Consider the following 25,816-nt stretch of genomic DNA (forward strand, 5'->3'; position numbering starts at 1 on the left):
CAAATCTCTTTTTGTTTTGTTTTGTTTATTAGGTATTTATTTCATTTACATTTCCAATGCTATTTAGGCAAATCTCTCTTTAGAGCTTAAATGTTTTGGTTTTTGGTTTTGGTTTTGGTTTTTGGTTTTTTGAGACAGGGTTTCTCTGTATAGCCCTGGCTGTCCTGGAACTCACTCTGTAGACCAGGCTGGCCTTGAACTCAGAAATCCGCCTGTCTCTGCTTCCCAAGTACTGGGATTAAAGGCGTGTTCCACCATACCCGGCTTAGAGCTTAAGTTTTGTGATCATCATATTTACTTTATAATTTGAGTTCTTATTCAAAGTTGGTAGTTAGAAAAGGTACTAATATAAAGCATATGTATTTCTTATATGTTTTCCTTAATTGAATAAATGCATTGGGAGAGGGTGGTTGTAATAGATGTTAGAGATACAGTTAAATTTAGACATACTCAGAAATGACAGAAACAAACCAAACCAACCAACCAAACAAAAGACAACCAAAGAGCAGGAAAATATTCCAAAGAGAAAACAGTATTTTAAGGAGAAAGTTCTTGTACCACCTGTCTGCCTAAGACAAGCAGATGGCCAGTTGTGTAATATTTTGTCCTTTGTAACTATGTAAACATTGTCTAGTGGTATGCAATGTAAAACTATTATTTAAATAGCTTACTTTTTGTACAAAGTTTTTGAAAATTTATGTGAATTTTATACATACATAAACTTGCATTGGAGTAGCCACATTTTAAGGGCTCGGTGTCAGTGATAAATGGCTGTCATCTTGGATAGTATGGCTCTAGAACTTCCAGATCAAAGCTTTTAACTTCATGGAAGCCTCTGATTTCCAGGTCTGTCTGTTTCCTCTCACGTTCATTCTTAAGGAGTCATATTCCTTCCCTATAAATGCTAAAGCACTTATCACAATTATAAATTATACTGCCATAAGAAAGTTACACTTGTCCATTTGCTTGTGTTTGCAGTGAGTACCCATAGCTGAAGTTAGCCCGGGGGTGCCTGGCTAGACTAACAGGAACTGCTTTTGGAGGAGCTTGTGCAGAGGCATACATTTTTAAAACCAGGCACACAATTCTTGAATAACGTTCTGTGGTTTTAATTATAAGTTGCTCAATTCTAATGGTGTTTTCTTAGATATTAGTTCTGCAAGCTGCCCTGGGTTTTAGCTATTTAATAGATTTGTAAAAGAACTTTACTATTTCAAAGTCTTTTGAATTTTTAAAAGATTCTGTGGATGTGAATGAAAGGATGAAGATTTTCAGATAGAACTTTCTTAGAATAACTTTAAAAAGAGCACTTAACATAAATTTAATAAAAAAAAACTATGTGATTCACAGTATGATTACTTAAAGTCAAAAAATTACATTTTGGAGCTGGAGCAATGAGTCACTGGTTTAGGGAATTTGTTGCTCTTGCAGAGTGCCCAGGATTGATTCCCAACACTCACGTGATAGCCCAGAGCCATCTGCAATTCCAGTTCTAGGGGATGCAAATGCCCTGTCTGGCACATATGTGATTCATATTATATATACAGGCAAAATACTTTACATTCAGCTATTACAGAGGAGAACATCATGAATTTTGCAGGCAAATGAATGGAACTAGAAAATATCATCCTGAGTGAGGTAACACAGCCCCAAAAGGACATACGTGGTATATACTCAATGAAAAGTAGATATTAGCCAAAAATTCAGAATACCCATGATACAATCCACAAGCTATCTGGTGGGACCTTCTTTGTATATACATATACTAATAAGACATATAAATCTAAAATGAAATTACATTTTGACCCTATTTTAAACAATTAGAGGTTGGGTAGTCTTGTCTCTGAGAGAAATTAAATATCCCTAATGTGGGTAACCTAATACTTTTAAAGGCTAAGATTTCATTGTGAAGCTGATATCTTAAGTGTAACTTGAAAGTATAGTAGACATTCATTAATTAAAGGTGGCCAGTGAGGGCCATTTGGGGCAAAGGAACAGCACACACAGACACAGGAATAACTCTTCATGGTTCTCACATGGAATCAGAGAGAAGTAATTCAGTCTAGCTTCAGAGACGTTTACACAGCTTGTAGTAGTACTTGGAAGTTGGTTTGTGTTGTCATAACAGAATACAATCAGAAATGACAGACAGCATCTCATGATGAGCACATATTTGGGAATACTATATAAGAATTTTGAGGTGCTCTTGCTTTGTAACAACTGTTTTGCTCTGTGATTCCTAACCCACCCCTTGGACATGTGAATTAATCCCTTTGAGGGATTAATTTTCTCATGAATTTGTTGCCTCCTACCATTTCTTCCTTTAAAGATGTCAGTGTCAAAGCATTGCTGTACTTGATGAGCAAATTAAAGTACAGTTTCTTTAAAGGAGCCAGCAGCCATAGTTCATCCAGAACATAGTATCCCCGTATTCTCTGCATGAGACCAAAATGATGGAAGGGAATTCTGAAAAATATAAGCAGTGAGATAGAGTTTACAGTTAAAAAATTAATTAACATGCCTGGCTCACTGTGAAAGTATGAAGTTGAGAGTACAGTGTGTACTTTTCTTAACTCCACCTCCTAGCTCTTCCATCCCTTGCTGTTTTCCTTTACCCCCATCTACAAAGACAGTAGGGAATGACGGACAAGGCACAAGACTGGTAGATTCCTTAAATGTATGTTCACTGATGTATCTAAGCTTTAGTGAATTTTAATGAGAACTAATATATAGTAAGCTCACTATTAATTATCAAAGGATATGTTTTCTGAAGTAAAGTTGATTCTGATTGAAATCATTTGGTCATCCTTCAGTGTATGCCAAGCTTTTACTATAAATTATTTCATTTGTAATAGTGGCTTAATCCTGCTCTATGATTTTATTATTACAAAAATTAAGAATTAGTTTTAAAAGATTGGATGTGGTTGGGAACGGTGGTTCATACTGTAATTGAAGCATTAAAAGAAGCTGAAGCACGGGTACTTCAAGGAGTTTGAGCCCAGCTTGAATCTAAGGTCTAAGGGGTGAAAAGAATTGTATTTGCATTGAGGTTTCAGTTTTAGTTTGCATAATAGTCTATTTTTTACTTTATTGACAGAATTTAAGAAATAACACTGAAGTCTATATAGAGTAGTCTGTTGATGTATAATATTACCAGGAACCAGCATTATGATTTAGTTTGAAGAATCTTGAAACCATATCTCCTTTTGTGTCACTTAAGAAAATCATAGGGGCCAAAGTTGAAGTTAAAAAAGCTTCTCAAAATTGTGGTTTGATGAACTTTCATTATATTTACTTCTATGCTTCACTTCTAGTAAAGTTTAATATGGCCCAAAATAGGTTAATGCTTTGTATGCTATATCATAGATTAAAAAAAAAAAAAAAGTACTTGATCAGTGTTAAATTTCACTTATTTTTAAATAAGATTTCCTAATTATGTTTTATTCTTAAAATTAATTTTGGTAGCCTTGCCTTTTCAAAGACAGGATTATGGGGATTTGTTAAGGAACCAATGTTTTGTTTAAACCAATTAAAATGTTTGTTTTTCCACATAGATTTGAATTCTGTGAACCCGCATTTGTGGTGGGTAATTGCCTTCAGATAGCTTCTGACAGTCATCAGTATGATCGAATTTACTGTGGAGCTGGAGTCCAGAAAGACCACGAAAACTACATGAAGATCTTACTCAAAGTTGGGGGCATATTGGTCATGCCCATAGAGGATCAGGTACTTTTACTGTCCTGCATTTGTCACAGGACAGTTGTAACATTGGGAATTAGGACTCTGACAGGGAAAGGTAGATTGTAACTTTAAAGAAGAAACATTTTTATAGATCTGTTTATGTATGTGCATAGAAAGAAGCTTGAAAGAGATCCTTAAATATTTTAAGCCAAGCAGATGTAGAGAGGAAATATGATGGGAGACTAGAACTCACTTGAATAGTCAGCCTCAGCCAGTCAGCCAAGCGCCTCATTTGAATGCATACCCTCTGCCTGCAACATGTCAACTCTGGTGCGTGGCTAGCTTCAAGCACTTAGCTTCATAAATAACAAAACAAAACCATACCCACTTTATTGAGGGGCTGGAAAGTTGGCTCAGTAGATAAGAATGCTAAAAAATTATTAGAAATGCTTTTGGCCAGCCTGGTCTACAGAGTGAGTTCCAGGACAGCCAAGGCTACACAGAGAAACCCTGTCTCGAAAAGAACAAAAACAAAAACAAAAAGAAGTGCTTTTGGAAGGACCAGGGATGTGTTTGAGTTGTAGAGGGCTTGACTTCCAGGTAAGGCTATGAACTCTCCCTGGCAACACACATGTACACAGAAAACTTGGGCACGCCTGGCTCAGTGTGAAGGTGTGGCGATGAGAGCAAGTGTACACTGTGTTTAACACATATCCTCACAGTTCCATGTACTTTACTTGATTTACTTGAGCATTTCTGAAGTTTACACCTATAATTACTGACTTGAGTTCCTTTAATGATGTATTTGAAAATGTGTTTTTCTTGAGCAAGGATCTTGTTATATACCTCAAGCTAACCTGCAGTGTAGAACATTGATGTCTTAGTTCATGCATACTGGGATTATAGGCATTCTAAAATTACAGATGTTTACTGAATTAATATGCTTCTTTTTGTGATTATTTAAAGCATTAAACTACATTTATCATGTATGTGTGGGTGTATATGGGCATGCCACAGAACACATTTGGAAGTCAAAAGACAACTTGTAAGAGTTGTTTTCTCCTTTGTTGTGTGACTCAGGGATGAAACCCAGGTTACATGTTTGGCAGCAAGCATTCTTACAAGGAACCATCTCTCTGGCTCTATTTGTGATGTGAGATTAAGGTTAGAATTAGAATCTCTTACTCCTGTTATAGAAGAGCATAAACTGAGTTCACTGGTATAGTCCTCCTAACAGTACTCTAACCAAACGACTGAACCTATTTCAGAAATTTATTTAGGGAGGCAGTGTTGTGGACAGATCTGTATGGATACTTGTAGAAGCTTATAGAAGCTGGGTGTAACATAGAGACGTAGTTTGTCCATATTTGGGTACTCCTTTTGTATTGAAACATCTATCTTGGAAATAGAGACACATGGCTCACTTGTTAAGAATGCTTTTTGTGCAGTCCCAGGGCAAGAGCTAGGATCCAGACTCCAGTAACAAGCTGGTTGTCCGGCAGATGCCTGTAACTCCAGCTTTCACTTTTGGTTTCCACACGTGTGCATGTGCACATACTCAACAAGGTCCTTCCCAGACCACATGTGTATGAATCTTCAATGGCATATATACATAAATTTATTCATTGTGAATTTCATATATACAAACAATTATAGGCATTCTAAAATTAGAGATGTTTACTGAATTAAGCATTTTGATCTTACTCAGTTTCTAAATATCCCCCTTCCAATGCAGATTCTCCTCCTAATGACTCCCTCCCAACCTCATGTCTTTTCTTTTTTAATAACTCAGGAGTCCAATTAGTGCTGTTCTTATACAAGTGTGTATAGCACCATTCACTGGAGAATGGTCAGCCTAACAAGGACTCCATTCCTAAAGGAAACTGATTTTCGATTTTCCTAGCAGCCATCATCTCTCAATAGATACCGCAGGTGTGGGTGAGGCCTTCCTGGATGGAAATGCTGAAATTTTGATCATCAACTGCTATGTGCCCATGGGTGCCATGGTCTTGTCATGTTGAGAAAACACCATTTTGTAGTAGTGCTATATGATCTCTGACTCTTACAGTTTTTCTGTCCTCTTTTTGGGAGGATGTTCCCTGAGCATTGGAAAGGTGTGATGTAGATGTCCTGTTTATGGCTGAGTACTCCACAAACACTTACTCTCTGGAGTTTGACAAATTGTGAGTCTTCGATAAGGACTGAGAGCATCAGTCATGATGGAGAGTTGATTACTATTTAATCTATTTAGTCAGATAATAGTAGTAGGTTCTCCCCTGGGTTCTGTAAGCTCAGACTTAAAGTAGCAGGCATGCATTTCCTGTGGAGTACATGGTAGATTTCTTGTGTTATAATACATAACTGAGTAGAAATATCTTGGTTGCATTTAAATGTTAACTTCTCATTAGCAATTATTCTTGTAAAAATTTGACATTAAAGTAATTGAATTGCTTCTTTCTTGTTTCACTCCAAATAGTTGACACAGATTATGCGGACTGGACAAAACACTTGGGAAAGTAAAAATATCCTTGCGGTTTCCTTTGCACCACTAGTACAGCCTAGTAAGAATGATAATGGCACACCGGACTCTGTGGGGCTCCGTAAGTAGATATTTGAACCCAGAATGAGTTGTCACTGATGGCATTTAATAGATCATATATATGATTATAACAAATTGAATATGGCAATAATGCAATGAGTAGGTTCATTATTATTAATTTAGAAAAAAAAAAGTCAAGGCTTTATGTAGCATGGGGCGCTGTATCTTCCTTCAAGAAACTTAGAGAATCGGATCATACCAACTGTAAACTTACTAGTTTGTAATGTAGTAGGAAGTAACTGTGGTTTATAGAGTACACTTAGATCCAGCACAATTCAGACACCAAGTCAATACAGAAAACAACATTTTATTCTAATCAGCTCCTACTGATCAACCAGGGATGTAGAGACTTGTGAGATGAACTGCAATTCCCACCCCAGCCCCTCAGCCAGAATGTTACAGAACTTTTAAGCCTGAAAACCACAAACACCACAAACATCTGTGCCAAGTTACAGTTAATTTTTCTACCAATCAAAACTCAGGGAAAAGAAACTTTCCTAGGGACATTTCCCTATGTGGTACACTTACCCTGAACTTTCCTCCCCTCCCCTCCCCTCCCCTCCCCTCCCCTCCCCTCCCCTCCCCTCCCCTCCCCCCCTCTCCTCGAGTCAGGGTCTCCTGTTCACTGTAAAGCCAAGGATGGCCTTACACTCATATTCTTCATACCTCTACCTTCTGAGTGCTGAAGTGCAAGTCCACTACATTGAGTGGCAGCATCTTTCCAAGATAGTGGCTATAGAAGGTGTTAGGCTCATGAAGAACATGAGTAGTTCAAGATCAGGAACATGTTTGGTGCCTGTGGAGGATGGATCATCACCTGGACAGTGGGCAAGTAGACTAGTTATTGTGAGGATAGCTTATGTGGGTGTGGATAGAATTGTTTGAAGGCAGAAAAATACCACAATGTGAGGAATGTGGGTGGAGGAAAAGGAATTGGTTTTCCCTTTAATGACTAGCTGAGTATGTTTGTGTTACATTATTTGGAAGGAGGGGAAGAGAGTGTGGACATTTTCTTTGGGGTATGTTTGAGGTGCCTATGAGTTTTTAAGTGCCAGGAAGCCTTTCGGTCCAAAACCTACTAAACAACTGAAATATCAGTACAGAATCTTCACTGTAAAAGATGGTGTCTGAAGCTGTGCTTGGACAACAAATAAATTATCCAAGGAAAGTAGAGATAAAAGGTAGGGAAGAGGGATTTGAGTTGGACCTGTTACCCACAAATTTAAGATAAAACAGTGAGACTCCTTAGTAAAGATGGGATCTAAGTATATGAGATGTTGGAGACCAACAAACATAGTCTCAAGGAGCCTGTGGTAGGCATTTGACCTGATCCATGAGAAAGAAAGGGGGACTACTGTTAACTAGCTTTGAATAATCATAGTTTTGTTAACCATTAAATAAAGCTTTACTACAGATGAACCTCTGATTTAATTTGCTTTTATTTCATAGGATTCTGGATTTATACAGAAAACTCATACTATTCTTAGTACTTGTTTGATTTTCTTTTTTTGTCTTTTTGTTTGTTTGTTTGTTTTTTTCTTTTTAACCATCTTAACTTGGAACTGAAATGCTTTGCTTAGTATGTGACCTGTAATAATGGTTAGTAAAGGCAGGTGGGAGTCTTGGGAAATTCATTACCTGTTTGATCCACTTCCTTACTTCTTAGCATTTGAGGGATGATAAACTCAGAGGTCAGATACCTTAATGACTGTAGTGTCACAGCTCACTTAACCCAGCAGGATCAGTGAGAGGGAAGGAGCTTAGATTTGCATAGCTCTGTTAGACTTGTCCACCCAGTTACAGGAAGCAGACACATGAGTGAGCAGAGCCTAGCTGTTTTATATGAGTTTTATGGCCGCATCAGAGACATATGTAGCCAAAGTTTTTTTTTTTTACACACACAAATCACAAGCTATTTCAGGGGAAATTAAGAGACGTGGACTCTGAGACCTTTGGGTCCTATGGTAAGTATCATTCTCTGGGTGTGTCATTGGTCTAAAGGTTTCTTCACCTGGACCCTAGAGAATGCTATGGAGACATAGTGACTACTTTTAAGGATTTATAAAGTTCTTCCATCTTGACTTTGTGTTTCTATTTTCATCTCATTTAGAAAGAGACTAAGCTCTCAGTTCTGAAAATTTTTAAAATTTTCATAATTTAGAAACTATTCTTAACCAACCTTTTAAAAATGCTTATTGGCTATTTGGTAATAACAATGTACAAGAGACAAACCACATAAAAATATCCACATTTTACAGGAAAACAAAAAATAAGAGTAGTTAAAGAATTAAAGGAGACTCATTCTGATAGAAATTTGAAATGACTGGGCTGCAGCATTCATATCCTTCTAGACTACTGAAATCAGGAATATGTGCTGGCTGTCTAGCACCTGACTCAAATGAAAATTGTCACTTGTACATGGTTTATAGTTGTTTGATGCCGTCTGCATACTCATGTCATTCTGTACTAACTAAAGTACTAGTTAATGGAAGAAATAATGATATAACACCATTTTCCCATTTTTTCAGACAGAATTGTGGCTATTTTTGATACTTGGGGTTCTCATAGCCCAGTGGAAAGTAATAAAACCCTCTGTGGCCAATGCTGCCCATGCTGGTGTTCTTACACAGCAGGAGCTTTGTGTATGGGCACACTTCTTTCTATTAGGCTTTGCAGCAGCCATGGAAGCAATTTACTCAAGACAGCTTCACATTCTTCTTTATCTGACACTTCCTTTAGGTTAGTGTTTATGTGTCTTAGCTACAAGTATGATTACATGCTAACAGTGTAACTGATAATTGGCATGAACACTGGGCTGCAGGTTATCAGTTTTCATTCACCATTACAAAAATAGAAATGGTAAATAAGACAGCCAGCTATTGGATATTTGTTGGATATGTATGAATATAAACTAGAAATAAACTTAGCAAGGGCCAGCAAGAAGGTTCAGTGGCTACAGATAATATTTGTAGAACAAGCCTAATGACTTGCATTTGATCCCAGGAACCCACAGTAGAAGGAGAAAATCAACTCCCGAAAGCTATCCTCTGGCCTCTGTGCACATGCTGTGGCATGTGCATATCCACATGCCAATGCTCACCATCACGGTACACACAGTGGGGTGTGGGGGGAACAAACAAGGCAAGGAAGACAGTAAATTAGGATAATTTGCAATGTACAGGGTCCAAATAAAAGAATCCATCATCCCCCTGAAATGCATTTTCAATAGAAGTAATTTAAGTGGGGATATAAACAACAGTCTCTGAAAGCAAATTGAGAATTCTGGAACTTGCTTTTCCCCATCTTTGTATACTAATCATACAATGAAAAGGTTTTAAAAATTGTTATTTGCTAAAATTCTGTGGAAGAATAGACTAAGTTTTCATTCTGTTAAGTCACAGTATCTATTTGTTTGTAAAACATTACAACAGACTAAAACACTGGACCCGAATCCCGCAAGAACAATACCCTTATAAACCCTGTGCTAAATGGATATAGTAACAATAAATTACCGCTCTTATTCAGTAGCTTATTAAAATAAAGATACAATTTTTCTTGTGATTTATCACAATTTTTATTTGACTTAAAAATCATATTTCTTTCCATTGTTTTATGTGGCATGTGATTTATATGCATATAAAAACTGTAGGAATATGATTTAAAGTTTAAAAAAGAAGAGGTGTATATTTAAGTTCAGGGGCAGTGATACAATAATTATAAAATTTTATGACATTGGTTTCTGTGGACTCAATCTTTTAAAAATATTTATATTTGAAGTCATGTTGGGGTTTTTTTGTTTGTTTATTTGTTTTTTAAGGAAAACCAGAATGTTTTTTATATGGTTCAACCTAAATAAATGAATTTTCTCAATCTTTCCCTTTTTTCATTTGTTGTTGTAATTGTTTATTTTTATGAGACAGTGTGTCACTCTAGCTTTAGCTGTAAAGACATAGACTTTTAAAAATTGTTTACTTTTTGTGTATGATCTGCACATATACATGTGTGGGGATGCTTGTACCTGTGCATGTACATCCATGTAGTGGCTAGAGGAAGTCCCAGCAACCCTTCTATGTCCTGTATTGCTGATACTGCTCTGAAAATGACCTTGGTTAGCGATGACATCTCAGATTCAAGAATACAAGCAAACATGTGAATTTTCTTCTCATCCTGGTCTCCCGTCTGCATTTGATGTGTTTGTATTTCACATCAGCAGCTGCCCAGAAGTTCATGCTAGACCGCAGATGTTTTAATTTGTTGTCCTTTTAGCTCCAATCCAATTTGTTTCTGTGCTGTCTCAATTTCTGTCCTATCCCTTTCTGTCGGTGTGGCCATATCCTACGTGATCACCTAAGTGTTTGACCTGCCATCCCAGACATCACCAACTACATACCATTCAGTTCTTAGCACATGAAGCCCATTCTTCTATTGTTGTTCTCTGCTGATCTCTCTGATCTATTGCTGTTCTCTGCTGATCTCTCGGATCATTTTCGTGGCTGCTAGGTGACTCAGCTCCTTAAACTCTGGCAAAGCAGTCTCCTTGAGGAGGATTTTCCCACCAGCTAGTGGAACACTGCCATATCTGTAGCCAAGAACTTCCTATGGCATCACTACTGTTTTATTCTTTTCATAATCCTTGGTTTTTCTCTTTCTTATTTTCCTTTTCACTCCTTCTCCATCTTTTTTAAACCTATCTCTTCCACATATGTGAGCTCACTGTATTCATGGACTTTCCCAGATTAAAGCAGTCATGTATCTAAATGAGTTCTTTTGTGTCTGGCCTATTATTTAACAAGTGATTTGTTAAGTAATTTGGGGAAAAATTTTGGGTCAGAGGCACAGTTCGTATCCTTCCTCCATTTTGTAATGTATTTGATGTAAGTAAACATCAGTGTCTTAAAACAGTGCCTCTTGTACTAGGGACCTGTGTTAATTTACAACTCCTATTTGATGGTACTTTGCTGTGAACAAATGTGCTCATGTTTATCTCCCCCTGCCCACTTGCCTCACTCTCTAGCCACACACACATGTCCATATATGAGCACCCTTAGCAACTTCAGAGTTTGGGCAGCTATTAAAATGTTTCATTGAATTTTTCTGATAAGTATTTCCATATAACTTACTTATTTTCTTAAGAAAAGGGTTTTTATATTTATTTTTAATTTGTGTGACTGTTTTGCCTGTATATATATACATACACAACTTGTATATACCTGCTCCCTCAGAGGCCAGAAGTGGGTATTAGATCATTTGGAACTGGAGTTCCAAATGGTTATGATCAACACTACACCCCCTACCCTGCAAACCCCATATAACTTAAACAAACAACAGTATTAAATAATAAACAGAGTAAAATCTCTCATGCGCTTACCATTTTGTCTTTATCCTGTTTCTAAATTATTATTTATTCTTCCAGAGACTATGCATACCTATAAATAGCAACATGAACATTTACCTCATTTTACTACACTGCATACCCTGCTCAGTGTGCATTAAGTCATTATATATTAAGCATTCTCAAAGCAGGTTTTTATAGTTTTATGTTTTCTAAAGTTTGTGAAGAAATGTACAGTATATAATGGTTTCTTTTTTGTGTGTGTTTGTAGCCCCGTGTGCTGTCAGGAATCTCCAAGACTTGGCTCGTATTTACATTCGACGTACACTTAGAAACTTCATAAATGATGAAATGCAGGCCAAGGGGATTCCACAAAGGGCTCCACCCAAGAGGAAAAGGAAGAGAGTGAAACAGAGAATTAATACTTACGTATTTGTGGGTAATCAGCTCATCCCTCAGCCTCTAGACAGTGAAGAGGATGAAAAAATGGAAGAAGACAGCAAAGAAGAAGAGGAGAAAGACCACAGCGAAGCCATGAAGCGTGAGGAGCCACCTCAGAACCTACTGAGGGAAAAGATAATGAAGCTGCCACTCCCAGAGTCTTTAAAGGCTTACTTGACGTATTTTCGAGACAAATAACTTAAACAAGGAAGAATGCCTACTGATAAACTCCCTTACTCTTGTAAATGTAGTCTTAATTAGGATTTAGAGAATTACTTCATTAGAATGAATTATTGCAGAAAAAAAGTCTAAGTTATTTCTCTTAATAACAGAAATGATGTATTCAGTGATTTAAAAGAGTCTCTTTCCTAAAATCTATTTTTCTTAAATCTTGAAGAATTACTGTTTTGATCTCAAAGTGGAATGGGACAATAGTAAGAACTTTGTATACAGTACTCTTTCTGGTTCTTCATGGATTTGTAGTGTTGGCAATTGAATTTCATTCTATAAGAGGTTGATACATTGTCACACATATAGGCTTATTTAAATTGCCGTTTGCATTTCTGTTATTTGAGCTTGCTTATCTAATAAGGAAAGCAAATGCTTGTAGACGTACTTACCTTACTTTTGTTCTAGACATATTCCGGGCAACATATGAGTGCAATACTAATTCAAGATACTGAGTAATTTAGCTTTAAAAACCACAGACTTCATGAAATTTTACAGACCTGAAACTTAAGCTTTTGAATCTATTGCCAAAAGGCATGGGGAAATTTTCTGCTTCTCTCATAGAGATTTTTAAGAGCTAGTGAATGTTAAAGTAGGAAGTGGCTACTTGACACAACTAGTTTGTATGGGCCCTTTGTGTTCTCAGTATTTAAAGATAATGAGGTTATCTTAACTATAGAATTTTAAGCGGTAGTATATTTAGGATTGCTTTTCTATAAATAACTATAAAGTATTAGATTTGAAAAGTCATTCACTGTCCCATTTGCTTCTAAATGCAGACGGTGACTAAGTCACATTAAGTGATCACCACTTCTTCGGGACCTCCAGCAGCAGGGGAATGATATGATCAGTTGAGGCATTTTAGCAGTGGAACTTTTCATTAAGTAGATATTTATCTTTGACAAGGTAGGCCACACTGGCTTCATCTGCTCTGAATCTTTCTAATATAAATAGTCATGGAAGTTGTATGTAGATGCGTTTGTGTTAAAATTTGCTTCAGAATCAGAGTGGGATCTCTGGGACCTATACCAAGCTCAATATCCTTCATTCTGTATTTTGTTTCTTTGATAAAATGATAATGATTTTCACTTTTTGCTTAATACTACATTCTTAAGCTACTTACATGGGGTATCAGTGATACAACAGGCTGTACATGTTATTACTAGTTCTTTCTTCCTGGTAGGGCCTGCACAGTTATTCCTTGTTAAGAAGCTGTGGGATGTGACCTACTTACTGCTTACCATCCCATGGAAGGGAAGATTTCAAGTGTCTCACTTATTCCCACCACATCACTGTCAGAGCAGCCTCTCAGATTTACATAAGGAAGTACAATCATGATGATTCAAATAGTTTATAACTCAGGTCCAATAATTCTGTGTAGGTGATAAGTTAAAACAGTTTAAAGATGAAATTGATCCAAATAATTGATAATGTTTTAATAATATGAGCAACAGTGTTATGCAAAGGATTCGTTTGACTCTTGTGAAATGGGCCTGTATGATTTTTCTTAATGTAATTAGTAAACAAACTATTATTAAGATATGGTCTATCCTGTTTCTGTCCAAAAAAGAAAAAAGACATCTCCCTCTCCCTGATGTGGTACTGGGGGTTAAACCCAGGACCAGGGCCTCTTGCATGCTAGGCAAGCACTCTACAAATGAGATATATCCCTAGACCAACATACTCTTTTGTTTTTTTTTAAATTTTGTTTAAGAAGTTTAATCTTGAATTCCTGATACCCACATAGTCTTATCTTGGAAGAGTTTTCATTTATTTTCCATTCTGTCACCCACATCTCTTTACTTTTCTCTTAAGAGCTTGATGTACAGATAACTGAAAATATGTAATGCTCAGTGATCTTATTATTTAGGAGTGTTTTTACTGATATATTTAAAGATAGATTATATTCTTGCTGTCTTCTGTTGACTTTCACAAATTGTACAGTAGATTGTCTTGATCATTGCATTTGTTGTCTTTGAAATGTATATTTTGTCATTTTAAATTCATTTACTTTTCAGGTGTGACTTTATGGTTGACTTTTAAAGGTAGGGATAGATGAAAATTTAAGGAAAGCTATCTTATCTATCAACTCGGATGCACTAGATTAAGAATATTTGGGTTTGGGCTTATTTTTATTTGAGTGTGGAAAGTTATGCTTTATAAGTAAAGAAGTAGCAAATACAGATGAAATAAAAATAAGTGGAAGAATATAAAGAAGAAAAAAAAACTAAGAAAATAAAACAATAAACAAAAATGTAAGTGAAAGTAAGCCATATGTAATGGCTACTGCCTGTGGTCAGTGCTTGAGAAGCTGAGGCAGGAGGAGTATTACAAATTAAAGGCATCTGTGGTTTCAGAGTGACTTTGAAGCCCATCTGGACCACAGAGTAAGACCGGGTTTTGTTCTTCAGAGAACATAAACAAAAGAAAGTATATGATAATTATGGGGAATAGTCTTGTGGATTTAAATATAGACAAAAATACATTTAAGTTTATCTTTTGAAGACAACAAAGAGGGCTTGAACGGATGTGTGTGGAGCTTAAGTCATGCTGCAGATTGGAGACAGGGCCTGAAGGAACATCCACCATCACTGAAATCCCTAGGATCTGGGAGCAACACCATAGCTGCCAAGGGTCTAATTTAAATCTGTCCTACTCACTGGTCAACATATTGGACTCTGGTGTTAATATAATGTTAAAATAGCTTACATGGTTAAAATAAAATACAGAAAATGTGCTGATTGTTTGAGATGAAAGTAAAAGAAAGCCAGCTAAATCATTGGGGAACTTGGGAGGAAAATCATTTTAAATAAACAAATCACATCATTATACAGCATTATCCAGTGGCCTGCCTCTTTTATTTTTCTCTTATTTTTGCGATCAATAATCACTGTACGTGTAGATATTTAGCCACTTTTTTTTAGCTCCGTCAACTTCAGTGGTTAGGTCAGTCCCCTTCCAGACACCCGACTTAAAGAGCTGAGCATTGATAAGAACAGATTGGATTTACTCAGTATGGCTGCATAGGAGACAAGAACAAGCAGTGATCTAGTGATTCACACCTGCCTTGCCTTTACTGTGTTCACAGGAGCTTTGGATTGAGAAGAATTCAGTCAAGGAGCAGGAGGTAGGCATAAGGCAAGCCTGGATAAAGTATGGTCCTGGAAGGTGTCCCAAAGAAATTCAAAGATGATTATTTCTCTAGTTTTCGCCTTGTCCTCACCAGTAATTGCTCCCATCTAGGGATAGGGAGAGGGATATTGATTGATGTCTTTCTTTTAGACTTAGGTTTACTCTTCCAAGGTGACTTATGGGACTAAGGAAGGAAACAAAGCTTTTTTCCAGAAGGAGACTTAAACTTTGAGTTTCTACATTGCTGTTCATATCTCTAATTCAGCACTCTTATTGCTGTAGCTAAGCCTTTTCAATTCTATATTAAGTAGAGTTGAGATTGGAGATCCTTCTTGAGTTCGTAGTAGTGGAAATGCTGAGTTCGCCCATAAAAATGATGTGCCTGAATGGTTTGCCATATATAGCCTTTATTATGTGATGATATGATCCTTTGATTCCGAATTTCTTCAGGACTTTTAACATAAGGGGTTGTTAAGTTTTGTCCAAAGCCATTTGTTTTTTTTGCATTTATAAAGATGATCATGTTATTCTGTCTTTGAGCCCATTTATGTAATTTCTAATACACACACATACACACACATCCCTGTATCTGGAATAAAGCCAACTTGGTTGTGGTGAAATTTTTTTTTTTGAGGTGTTCTTGAATTTGTTTTGTAAATATTAACAATTTTTGTGTCAGTGAGGGATCTTGGCCTTTTAGTTGTGCCATTAATCTGGTTTTGTTATTGGAACATTTAAAAGGCTTAGAAATATTCCCTCCTTTTCTATTTATGGGACAATTTGAGAAGCATCTGGTGTATTAATTTTTCTTTGAGGACCTGGTAAAATTCATCAGTGAATCCACTAGGGCCTGAACTTTCTTAGTTGTGATGCTTTAAATCACTAGCTAACTGGGGATAAAATGGGCTATTGAAACCTTAGATCCTAACCCCAGTGACAACTCAAAGCAAGGCCTCAACTAAACCTTCCCAAATAGTTCTACCAAGCATTCTAATAAGGGATCCATTTTCATTCAAGCAATCACAACACTTCACACTCTACAACACTCCAGTTTTTACATCATGTATAACCCCTTTTCATGACGTTTCTTGGGCCTTAAAAGGAAATGGTATAGATGACCCATTTAGCAGTGAGCAGTCAATAGTCTGAGCCTTTCCACAGGAAGTGATTCTTTGACTAAGGCTGAGAATAGTATGTGTCGATTTAGAAAGAAGTTTTACAACATGTCCTTTTAGAAAAACAATAGTTTGCCACCTGAGTCCTATGATATCCCCAGCTTTGGGGTTTTGATTAGATTTACAGTAGCAGAAATGAATTCTCTCCTGAGAAGCCTGAACGTAAATACAACTCATTTGCACAGCAACTGCAGTATAACTACTCCCACAGTGAATAAGGATTCTCTTTCCCTACATCTTAGCATTTGTTGTTGTCCATTTTATTGATGATAGCCATTCTGGCAGGAGTGAGGTAGAATTTCAAAGTAGTTTTGGTTTACATTTCCCTGATGTATGGGGAATCTTGAACACTTGAAATGCATTTGGTTATTTTTTTTTCTTCTTTTGAGAACTCTGTTAGGTTTCATAGCCCATTTAAATTATTTTTCTTGCTTTTTTGAGTTCTTTATGCATTATGAATAGTAATAATCTGTCACATGAAGTTTTCCTTTCATTCTTTAGGTTGCCTCTTCATTATTACCACATTCCTATGTTGTACATGAGGTTCCATCTATTGATTTTTGGTTCCTATACGAGAGAGAAACATGAAGCATGGAGATCAGATCTTCCAAAAGAGATTTTAGCTATGTAGGCACACCCGAGACATACTTGAATCCTAGTTCTGTCCTCCAAAGAACTGCTCTTATGTTTGTTTTTATCAACATACTACAAGCATTTAGGGTTCTTTGGTTCCCTGGGGTGCATGAACTTCTGTTAGATGAAACAGAAGGGTGCTAGGCTACATTTCATCCTTACAGACAAAGGAGTCTAGGGGTTTCTGCATGCAACATAAGATGAAGGCCCCAGCCTGAGAAATAGTGCAGGCTGAGGCTAACCAGACAGGTGGGTGTCCATTCACTGCTGAGAACCTCATGGAGTCAGGAAAGAAGGGACTATATTCGACCAGGGCAAGGGGTAACTCCAGCTTAAATTAGGAGTGAGTGTTCATGTCTGGAGGGCAGAGGGGCCTTCTGTGGGAGATTTAGGTGACACAGCTCTATATGATGAAGGCTTCACCCCACAGCAGGTCTTGATGAGAGAGACAGTCCTTGCTTGTCCTAACAGTTTATTCTTTGTTCATCGTGGAAAATGGGTGCATACTATTTACTCGAGTAAATATTTATGTGGGGTGTCATGACCACATGCTCCAGGATAGGAACTGGGGAGAACGGGAACTGGGTCGGGAGTAGATAAAATGCCTTCCATTTTCAGATATGAGAACCAGGGTTTCGGAATCTGCCCAACCTTCCCAGGTTTTGTCTGGTGACACAGTTCCACTTGCCCCACAGAGAACGTTGAACTTCCTTCCCATTCACATCCCAGGTCATGACTATCAGTGCTCCACCACCACACACCTGACACAATAACAAAAAAGAAAGGCATTACACATGCACTCCATGTCTGGCCTTAGTGGGAGAGAACCCAGACTGAAAACAAGCAAATGACCCAGAGACCATTTCCTGGCCCCATCGAGAGGCAGAGTGGCAAAGCAAATGCATCTGCAGTATATAACACACAAACTCATTAGAATTCATTTTAAAGAATTGGTTACATGATTTTGTTTTCTGTATTTAGCTGGTCTTGGAATTCCCTGGCCTGAGAAATCGGATGGGTGAACTTCATTTTTCCTCCTGTCCTCCAGTTGCAATGTTCCAGTCTTATCCTTAGCCCTGTAGCAGCACATGTGCTGTCGCTTTCCCTCCTGTGCCCCCATTCCTAGGGGAACCTGCAGGTCTTTTATGCATTCACCATTCTTTCCTAACACCCTTCCTTTGCCTCAGGGTCTAACACCCAGAGGCACTCTCTGCCTTGAGCTCTGCTGGTCTGCGGATCAGGTAGTAGATCTTCATTCTTCTTTCTGTCTCCCCAGTTCCAATTCACCAGCCTCATTCCCAGCCCCAGAGCAGTCCACCAGCAGAGAGGCTCATCCTTTCTCCAATAAATCACACAGACTAACAGATTGAATATGAAAACAATATCCATCATTCTGTTACATCCAAGAAACAAAACTTCAAATCAAGAATAGACATTACCTCAGGGTAAGTGGATTCCAAACAAGTGAACCTAAGAAAGAGGCTGGTGTAGCCACTTTATAACCTTGACAAAATAGATTTTAAAATCTGAAGACAAGAATACTGACACTATATACCAATCAAAACACTGACCACTGAAAGATACTTCAATTCTTAACACCTATGCACAACTTACTAAGTCAAAAATGGACCAAGACAGAAGTTGGGAAGGAAATATTAAAGCTTTTTAGAACTTAATGAAAATGAAAACACATGTCTAAACTTATGAGACACCATAAAGGCAAGTTCATAGCACTAAGTGTCCTATGTAAAGAAATTGATGAGATATCATTCTGGTAATAAAACAGCACACCTGAATGCTCTAGGACAAAAAGAAGAAATAACCCCCAAAAAGAGTAGACATCAAGAAATAACCAATTTCAGAGCAGAAATCCATAAAATGGGAACAAAAGCATTTATTTCAGTGAATCAAAGGTTGGTTCTTTGAAAAAATCAGTAAGATTGACAAACCCTTAACCAAATTACCTAAGAGGTAGAAAGATCCAACTGAACAAAGCTAGAAATGAAGAGGCATATTACAGATAGAAGGACAAAATTTTAAAAAATTATACTCCACCAAATTGTAAAATCTAAAAGAAATTGATAATTTTCTCAATAGGTATCACCAAAATTAAATCAAGATTAGATAACCAATTTAAATACACTTATAACCCTCAGAGAAATAAAAGCAGTCATTAAAAGTCTACCAACCTATAAAAGCCCAGGGCCAGATGGTTTTAGTGTAGAATTATACAAGAATTTCAAAGAGGAATTAACTTCTCAAGTTACTCCACAAAATATAAACAAATAGAACATTAGCCAGTTCTTATGAGGACACAATTACAAATATACTTAAACCACCCAAAGACATATAAAATAAAGAAAATTACAGACTGAAATCCTTTACAAACATAGTTGCAAAACTATAATAAAACACTTTAAAGCTGAATCTTTAAAAAAAAAAAAATCAACAAGATCATCCAGCATGATCCAGCAGGCTTCATCCCAGAGAGGTAGGGATGTTTCAAAATATTTAAATTGATAGATTAAAAGAGACCCACAGACATGCCCTATTCCACCAGGCCCAGACACAGAGCCCAACCTGCCACCACTCAACGTGGTGCAGAAGGGAGAAAATTTCCACAGACTTGCCTGCTGCCATGCCACACGGGCAGATTGTAAATACCTAGAGGCCCACTGGCCAGCTCAGCTACCACCCAGATCCAGATCCAAGGCTTTGAGATAATCTACAACATCTATGAACCTATAATCTACAACATCTGTGAACTGTTGGGACATGTGAAAGGGCCCGTTCTAAAGGACTAATTGAAAGCTGCAGGATCTCTACAACACAGAGCAACAACAGGATAACCAAGAGGAATCCCAGTAAGGCACAATATTGATAGTGTCACAGAAGCCAAAGACCTCAAATCAGACCAATAACTCATTCATTGCAATGTACATTTGGAAGTGATGTGCAAACAGAGAGATATACTGTGGGGACACATTGTGACATAGCTTACATGGTGTTTCCTATACTGTTTTATTTATTTGTTTATTTAATTATTTGTTTATTCATTTATTGTCTCTGTGTGTTTTGGCAGGGAAGGTTGCTATGGCAGAGGGAGAATATGAGGAGATGGGAAGATGAGTGGGACTGGGGTACATGATGTGAAACTCACAAAGAATCATTAAAAAGATTTTCTACAGAGGCTGGGATCCATTCTGGAAGGGGCCAACACCCGCCCCCAACCCCTGCCATCTTCCTTCTGAGCCCAACAGATGCCGCTAAGGGCTCCAGATTGCTCTCCACACCTCAGAACCTCTGGATCACCTCAGGATCACAGGTGAGTGGAACACAACATCAGCTCCAAAGAATTGCGGAGGGTCTTGTGCCAGCAGGAACAGGGACAGGGCAACCCCACCCAACCAGAGGCTGGGATCCATTCAGGTTGGGGCCATCCCCTCCATCTTCTGTGTGAACCCGGTCAAGGGCATCTAGGGTGCCAGAGGACTCTCCATGCCACAGGACTCCTAGCACACCCAGGACCTCCTGATCACCTGAGAGCACGTGGGTGATAGAAGCAACCGAACTTCTTGATCAGTGTTCCCTCAGGCCTTCATCCTCACCCAGGAGGCAGAACTGAGACCCAGACCTCTGGGCACATTCCTTGCCAGAGGAGAGTTGGCCTACAGGGAGGGTTCTGACCCCAGAACTCACAGCTCCAGACTGCTGGACACCTGCCCTGGAAGAGGAGAGCTTGCCTGCAGAGAGTGCTCTGACCACTGGAACTCAGGTGAGAGTTGGACTCCCAGGAGTGCTGACAGAGGATAACAGAATCACAGGATCAATCTCCAAACAGAGACAGCTTGATCATTAAAACAAGAGATTTCCAGATGGCGAAAGGCAAACATAAGAACCTTACTAACAGAAACCAAGAACACTGGGCATCATCAGAACCCAGTACACCCACCACAATGAGTCCTGGATACCCCAGCACACCCGAAAAGCAAGGTACAGATTTACAATCATATCTCATGATGGTGGTAGAAGATTTAAAGAAGGGCATTAATAACTCACTTAAAGAAATACAGGAGAAAAGTGCTAAAGAGGTAGAAGCCCTGAAAGAAGAAGCACAAAAGTCCTTCCAGGAATTATAGGAGAACACTGCTAAACAGGTAGAAGTCCTTAAAGAACTACAGGCAAACACTGCTAAGCAGGTAGAAGAAACACAAAAATCCCTTAAAGAATTACAGGAAAACACAACCAAACAGGCGATGGAATTGAACAAAACCATCAAAGATCTAAAAATGGAAGTAGAAACAATGAAGAAAACACAAAGGGAGACAACCCTGGAGATAGGAACCCTAGGAAAGAAATCAGGAACCATAGATGTGAGCATCAGCAACAGAATACAAGAGATGGAAGAGAGAATCTCAGTGCAGAAGATTCCATAGGGAACATGAACACAACTATCAAAGAAAATGCAAAATGCAAAAAGATCCTAACTCAAAACATCCAGGAAATCCAGGACACAATGAGAAGACCAAACCTAAGGATAATAGGAATAGATGAGAATGAAGATTATCAACTTAAAGGGCCAGCAAATATCTTCAACAAAATAATACAAGAAAACTTCCATACATAAAGAAAGAGATGCCCATGAACATACAAAAAGCCTACAGAACTCCAAATAGACTGGACCAAAAAAGAAATTCCTCCCAACACATAATTATCAGAACAACAAATGCACTAAATAAAAACAGAATATTAAAAGCTGTAAGGGAAAAGGTCAAGTAACATATAAAGGCAGGCCTATTAGATTACTCCAGATTTCTCACCAGAGACTAGTAAAGCCAGAAGATCCTGGACAGATGCTATACAGACACTAAGAGAACACAAATGCCTGCCCAGGCTACTATACCCAGCCAAACTCTCAATTAACATAGATGGAGAAAAAAAAAAAGTATTCCATGACAAAACCAAATTCACATAATATCTTTCCACGAATCCAGCACTTGAAAGGATAATAAAGGGAAAACACCAACACAAAGATGGAAACTACACCTTAGAACAAGCAAGAAAGTAATCCTTTAACAAAACTAAAAGAAGAAAGCCACAAGAAAAGATTCCCAACTTTAACAACAAAAATGACAGGAAGCAACAATTCCTTTTCTTTAATTTCTCTTAACATCAATGGACTCAATTCCCCAATAAAAAGACATAGACTAACAGACTAGCTACACAAACAGGACCCAACATTTTGCTGCTTACAGGAAACCCACCTCAGGGTAAAGACAGACACTACCTCAGAGTAAAAGGCTGGAAAACAATTTTCCAAGCAAATGGTAGGAAGAAACAAGCTGGAGTAGCCATTCTAATATCGAATAAAATCGACTTCCAACCCAAAGTTATCAAAAAAGACAAGGAGGGGCACTTCATACTCATCAAAGGTAAAATCTACCAAGATGAACTCTCAATTCTGAATATCTATGCTCCAAATGCAAGGGCAGCCACATTCATTAAAGAAACGTTAGTAAACATCAAAGCACACATTGCACCTCACACAATAATAGTAGGAGACTTCAACACCCTACTCTCACCAATGGACAGATCTTGGAAACAGAAACTAAACATAGATACATGGACACTAACAGAAGTTATGAAATGAATGAATTTAACAGATATCTACAAAACATTTTTTTTTAAAGATTTATTTATTTATTATATGTAAGTACACTGTAGCTGTCTTCAGACACTCCAGAAGAGGGCGCCAGATCTCGTTACGGATGGTTGTGAGCCACCATGTGGTTGCTGGGATTTGAACTCTGGACCTTCAGAAGAGCAGTCGGGTGCTCTTACCCACTGAGCCATCTCACCAGCCCTCTACAAAACATTTTATCCTAAAACAAAAGGATATACTTTCTCAGCACCTCATGGGACCTTCTCCAAAACTGACCATATAATTGCTCACAAAACAGGTCTCAACAGATACAAAGATATTGAAATTATCCCATGCATCCTATCAGATCACCATGGACTAAGGCTAACCTTCAATAACAGCATAAATAATAGAAAGCCAACATTCATGTGAAAACTAAACAACACTCTACTCAATGATTCCTTGATCAAGGAAGAAATAAAGAAAGAACTTAAAGACTTTTTAGAGTTTAATGAAAATGAAGCCACAACATACCCAAACTTATGGGACAAAATGAAAGCAGTCCTAAGAGGAAAACTCATAGCCCTGAGTGCCTCCAAAAAGAAACTAGAGAAAGCATACACTAACAGTCTGACAGCACACGTAGAAGCACTAGAACTAAAGGAAGCAAATTCACCCAAGAGGAGTAGATGTCAGGAAATAATCAAACGTAGGGCAGAAATCAACCAAGTAGAAACAAAAAGAACTATACATAGAATCAACCAAACCAGGAGCTAGTTCTTTGAGAAAATCAGCAAGATAGATAAACCCTTAGCCAGACTAACCAGAGGGCACAGTATCCTAATTAACAAAATCAGAAATGAAAAAAAAGAGAGACATAAAAACAGATCCTGAGGAAATCCAAAACATCATAAGATCCTACTGCAAAAGGCTATACTCAACAAAACTGGAAAACCTGGATGAAATGGACAACTTCCTAGACAGATACCATGTACCAAAGTTAAATCAGGATCAGATTAACGATTTTAACAGTCCCATTTTCCCTAAAGAAATAGAATCAGTCATTAATTGTCTCCCAACCAAAAAAAGCCCAGGACCAGATGGGTTTAGTGCAGAGTTCTATCAGACCTTCAAAGAAGACCTAATTCAAACTCTACTCAAGCTATTCCACAAAATAGAAACATAAGGTACTCTACCCAATTCATTCTATGAAGCCACAATTACTTTGATATATAAACCACACAAAGATCCAACAAAGAGAACTTCAGACCAATTTCCTTTATGAATATCGATCCAAAAATACTCAATAAAATCCTTGCAAACCGAATCATACCCATCAAAATGATCATCCGTCATGACCAAGCAGGCTTCATCTCAGGAATGCAGGGATGGTTTAATATATGGAAATCCATCAATGTAATCCACTATATAAACAAAGTCAAAGACAAAAATCACATGATCATCTCGTTAGATGCTGAGAAAGCATTTGACAAAATCCAAAACCCCTTCATGATAAAAGTAATGGAAAGAACAGGAATTCAAGGAGCATACCTAAACATAATAAAAGCAATATACAGCAAACCTATATCCAACATCAAAGTAAATGGAGAGAAGCTGGAAGCAATCCCACTAAAATCAGGGACTAGACAAGGCTGCCACTTTCTCCCTACCTATTCAATAGAGTACTTGAAGTCCTAGACAGAGCAATTAAACAACAAAAGGAGATCAAGGGGGTACAAATTGGAAAGAACATGTCAAAATATCACTATTTGAAGATGATATGAGAGTATATATAAGTGACCCTAAAAATTCCACCAGAGAACTCCTAAACCTGATAAACAGCTTCAGTGCATTAGCTGGATATAAAATTAATGCAAACAAATCTGTGGCCTTTCTGTACACAAAGGATAAACAGGCTGAGAAAGAAATTAGGGAAACAACACCCTTCACAATAGTCACAAATAATACGAAATACCTTGGCGTGACTCTAAAGAAATGAAAGATCTGTATGATAAAAACTTCAAGTCTCTGAAGAAAGAAATTAAAGAAGATCTCAGAAGATGGAAAGATCTCCCATGCTTTTGGATTGGCAGGATCAATATAGTAAAAATGGCTATCTTGCCAAAAGCAATCTACAGATTCAATGCAATCCCCATCAAAATTTCAACTCAATTCTTCACTGAGTTATAAAGGGCAATTTGCAAATTCATCTGGAATAACCAAGAACCTAGGATAGCAAAAATTATTCTCAACAATAAAAGAACCTCTGGGGGAATCACCATGCCTGACCTCAAGCTGTACTACAGAGCAATTATGATAAAAACTGCATGGTACTGGTACAGCGACAGACAAGTAGATCAATGAAATAGAATTGAAGAACCAGAAATGAACCCACACACCTATGGTCACCTGATCTTTGACAAGGGAGCTAAAATCATCCAGTGGAAAAAAGACAGCATTTTCAACAAATGGTGCTGGCACAACTGACGATTATCCTGTAGAAAAATGTGAATTGATCTATTCTTATCTCCTTGTACAAAGCTCAAGTCTAAGTGGATCAAAGATCTCCACATAAAACCAGAGTCACTGAAATTTATAGAGAAGAAAGTGGGGAAAAATCTCGAAGATATGGGCACAGGGGAAAAATTCCTAAACACAACAGCAATGGCCAGTGCTGTAATATCAAGAATCGACAAATGGGACGTCATAAAATCGCAAAGCTTCTGTAGGGCAAAAGATAATATCAATAAGACAAAAAGGCCACCAACATAATGAGAAAGAATTTTTACCAATCCTAAATTTTATAGGGGACTAATGTCCAATATATACAAAGAGTTCAAGAAGCTGAACTCCAGAAATTCAAATAACCCCATTAAAAATGGGGTACAGAGCTAAACAAAGAATTCTCAGCTGAGGAATACCAAAGGGCTGAGAAGCACTTGAAAAAATGTTCA

At 37.7% G+C, this 25,816-nt stretch overlaps 1 protein-coding gene across 3 annotated transcripts in view; it reads left to right on the forward strand.

Moving 5' to 3' along the window:
• Positions 1–16,033, forward strand: part of Pcmtd1 (protein-L-isoaspartate (D-aspartate) O-methyltransferase domain containing 1) — an 83,258-nt gene extending 67,225 nt beyond the window's left edge. For 2 of the 3 annotated variants that reach the window (XM_085835508.1, XM_085835504.1), the window contains 4 exons: positions 3,555–3,726; positions 6,158–6,281; positions 8,813–9,019; positions 11,884–16,033. In XM_085835508.1, the coding sequence (XP_085691634.1) occupies positions 3,673–3,726; positions 6,158–6,281; positions 8,813–9,019; positions 11,884–12,251 (753 nt within the window). In that variant the 5' untranslated portion in view covers positions 3,555–3,672 and the 3' untranslated portion in view covers positions 12,252–16,033. The remainder of the gene's footprint in view (positions 1–3,554; positions 3,727–6,157; positions 6,282–8,812; positions 9,020–11,883) is intronic. The other variant, XM_085835506.1, reaches the window with a different exon arrangement.
• The last annotated feature ends 9,783 nt before the right edge of the window (positions 16,034–25,816 follow it).

The sequence above is a fragment of the Mus caroli genome, unplaced genomic scaffold (genome assembly GCF_978045245.1).
Source record: "Mus caroli unplaced genomic scaffold, Mus_caroli_1 scaffold_1, whole genome shotgun sequence".
NCBI lineage: Eukaryota > Metazoa > Chordata > Mammalia > Rodentia > Muridae > Mus > Mus caroli.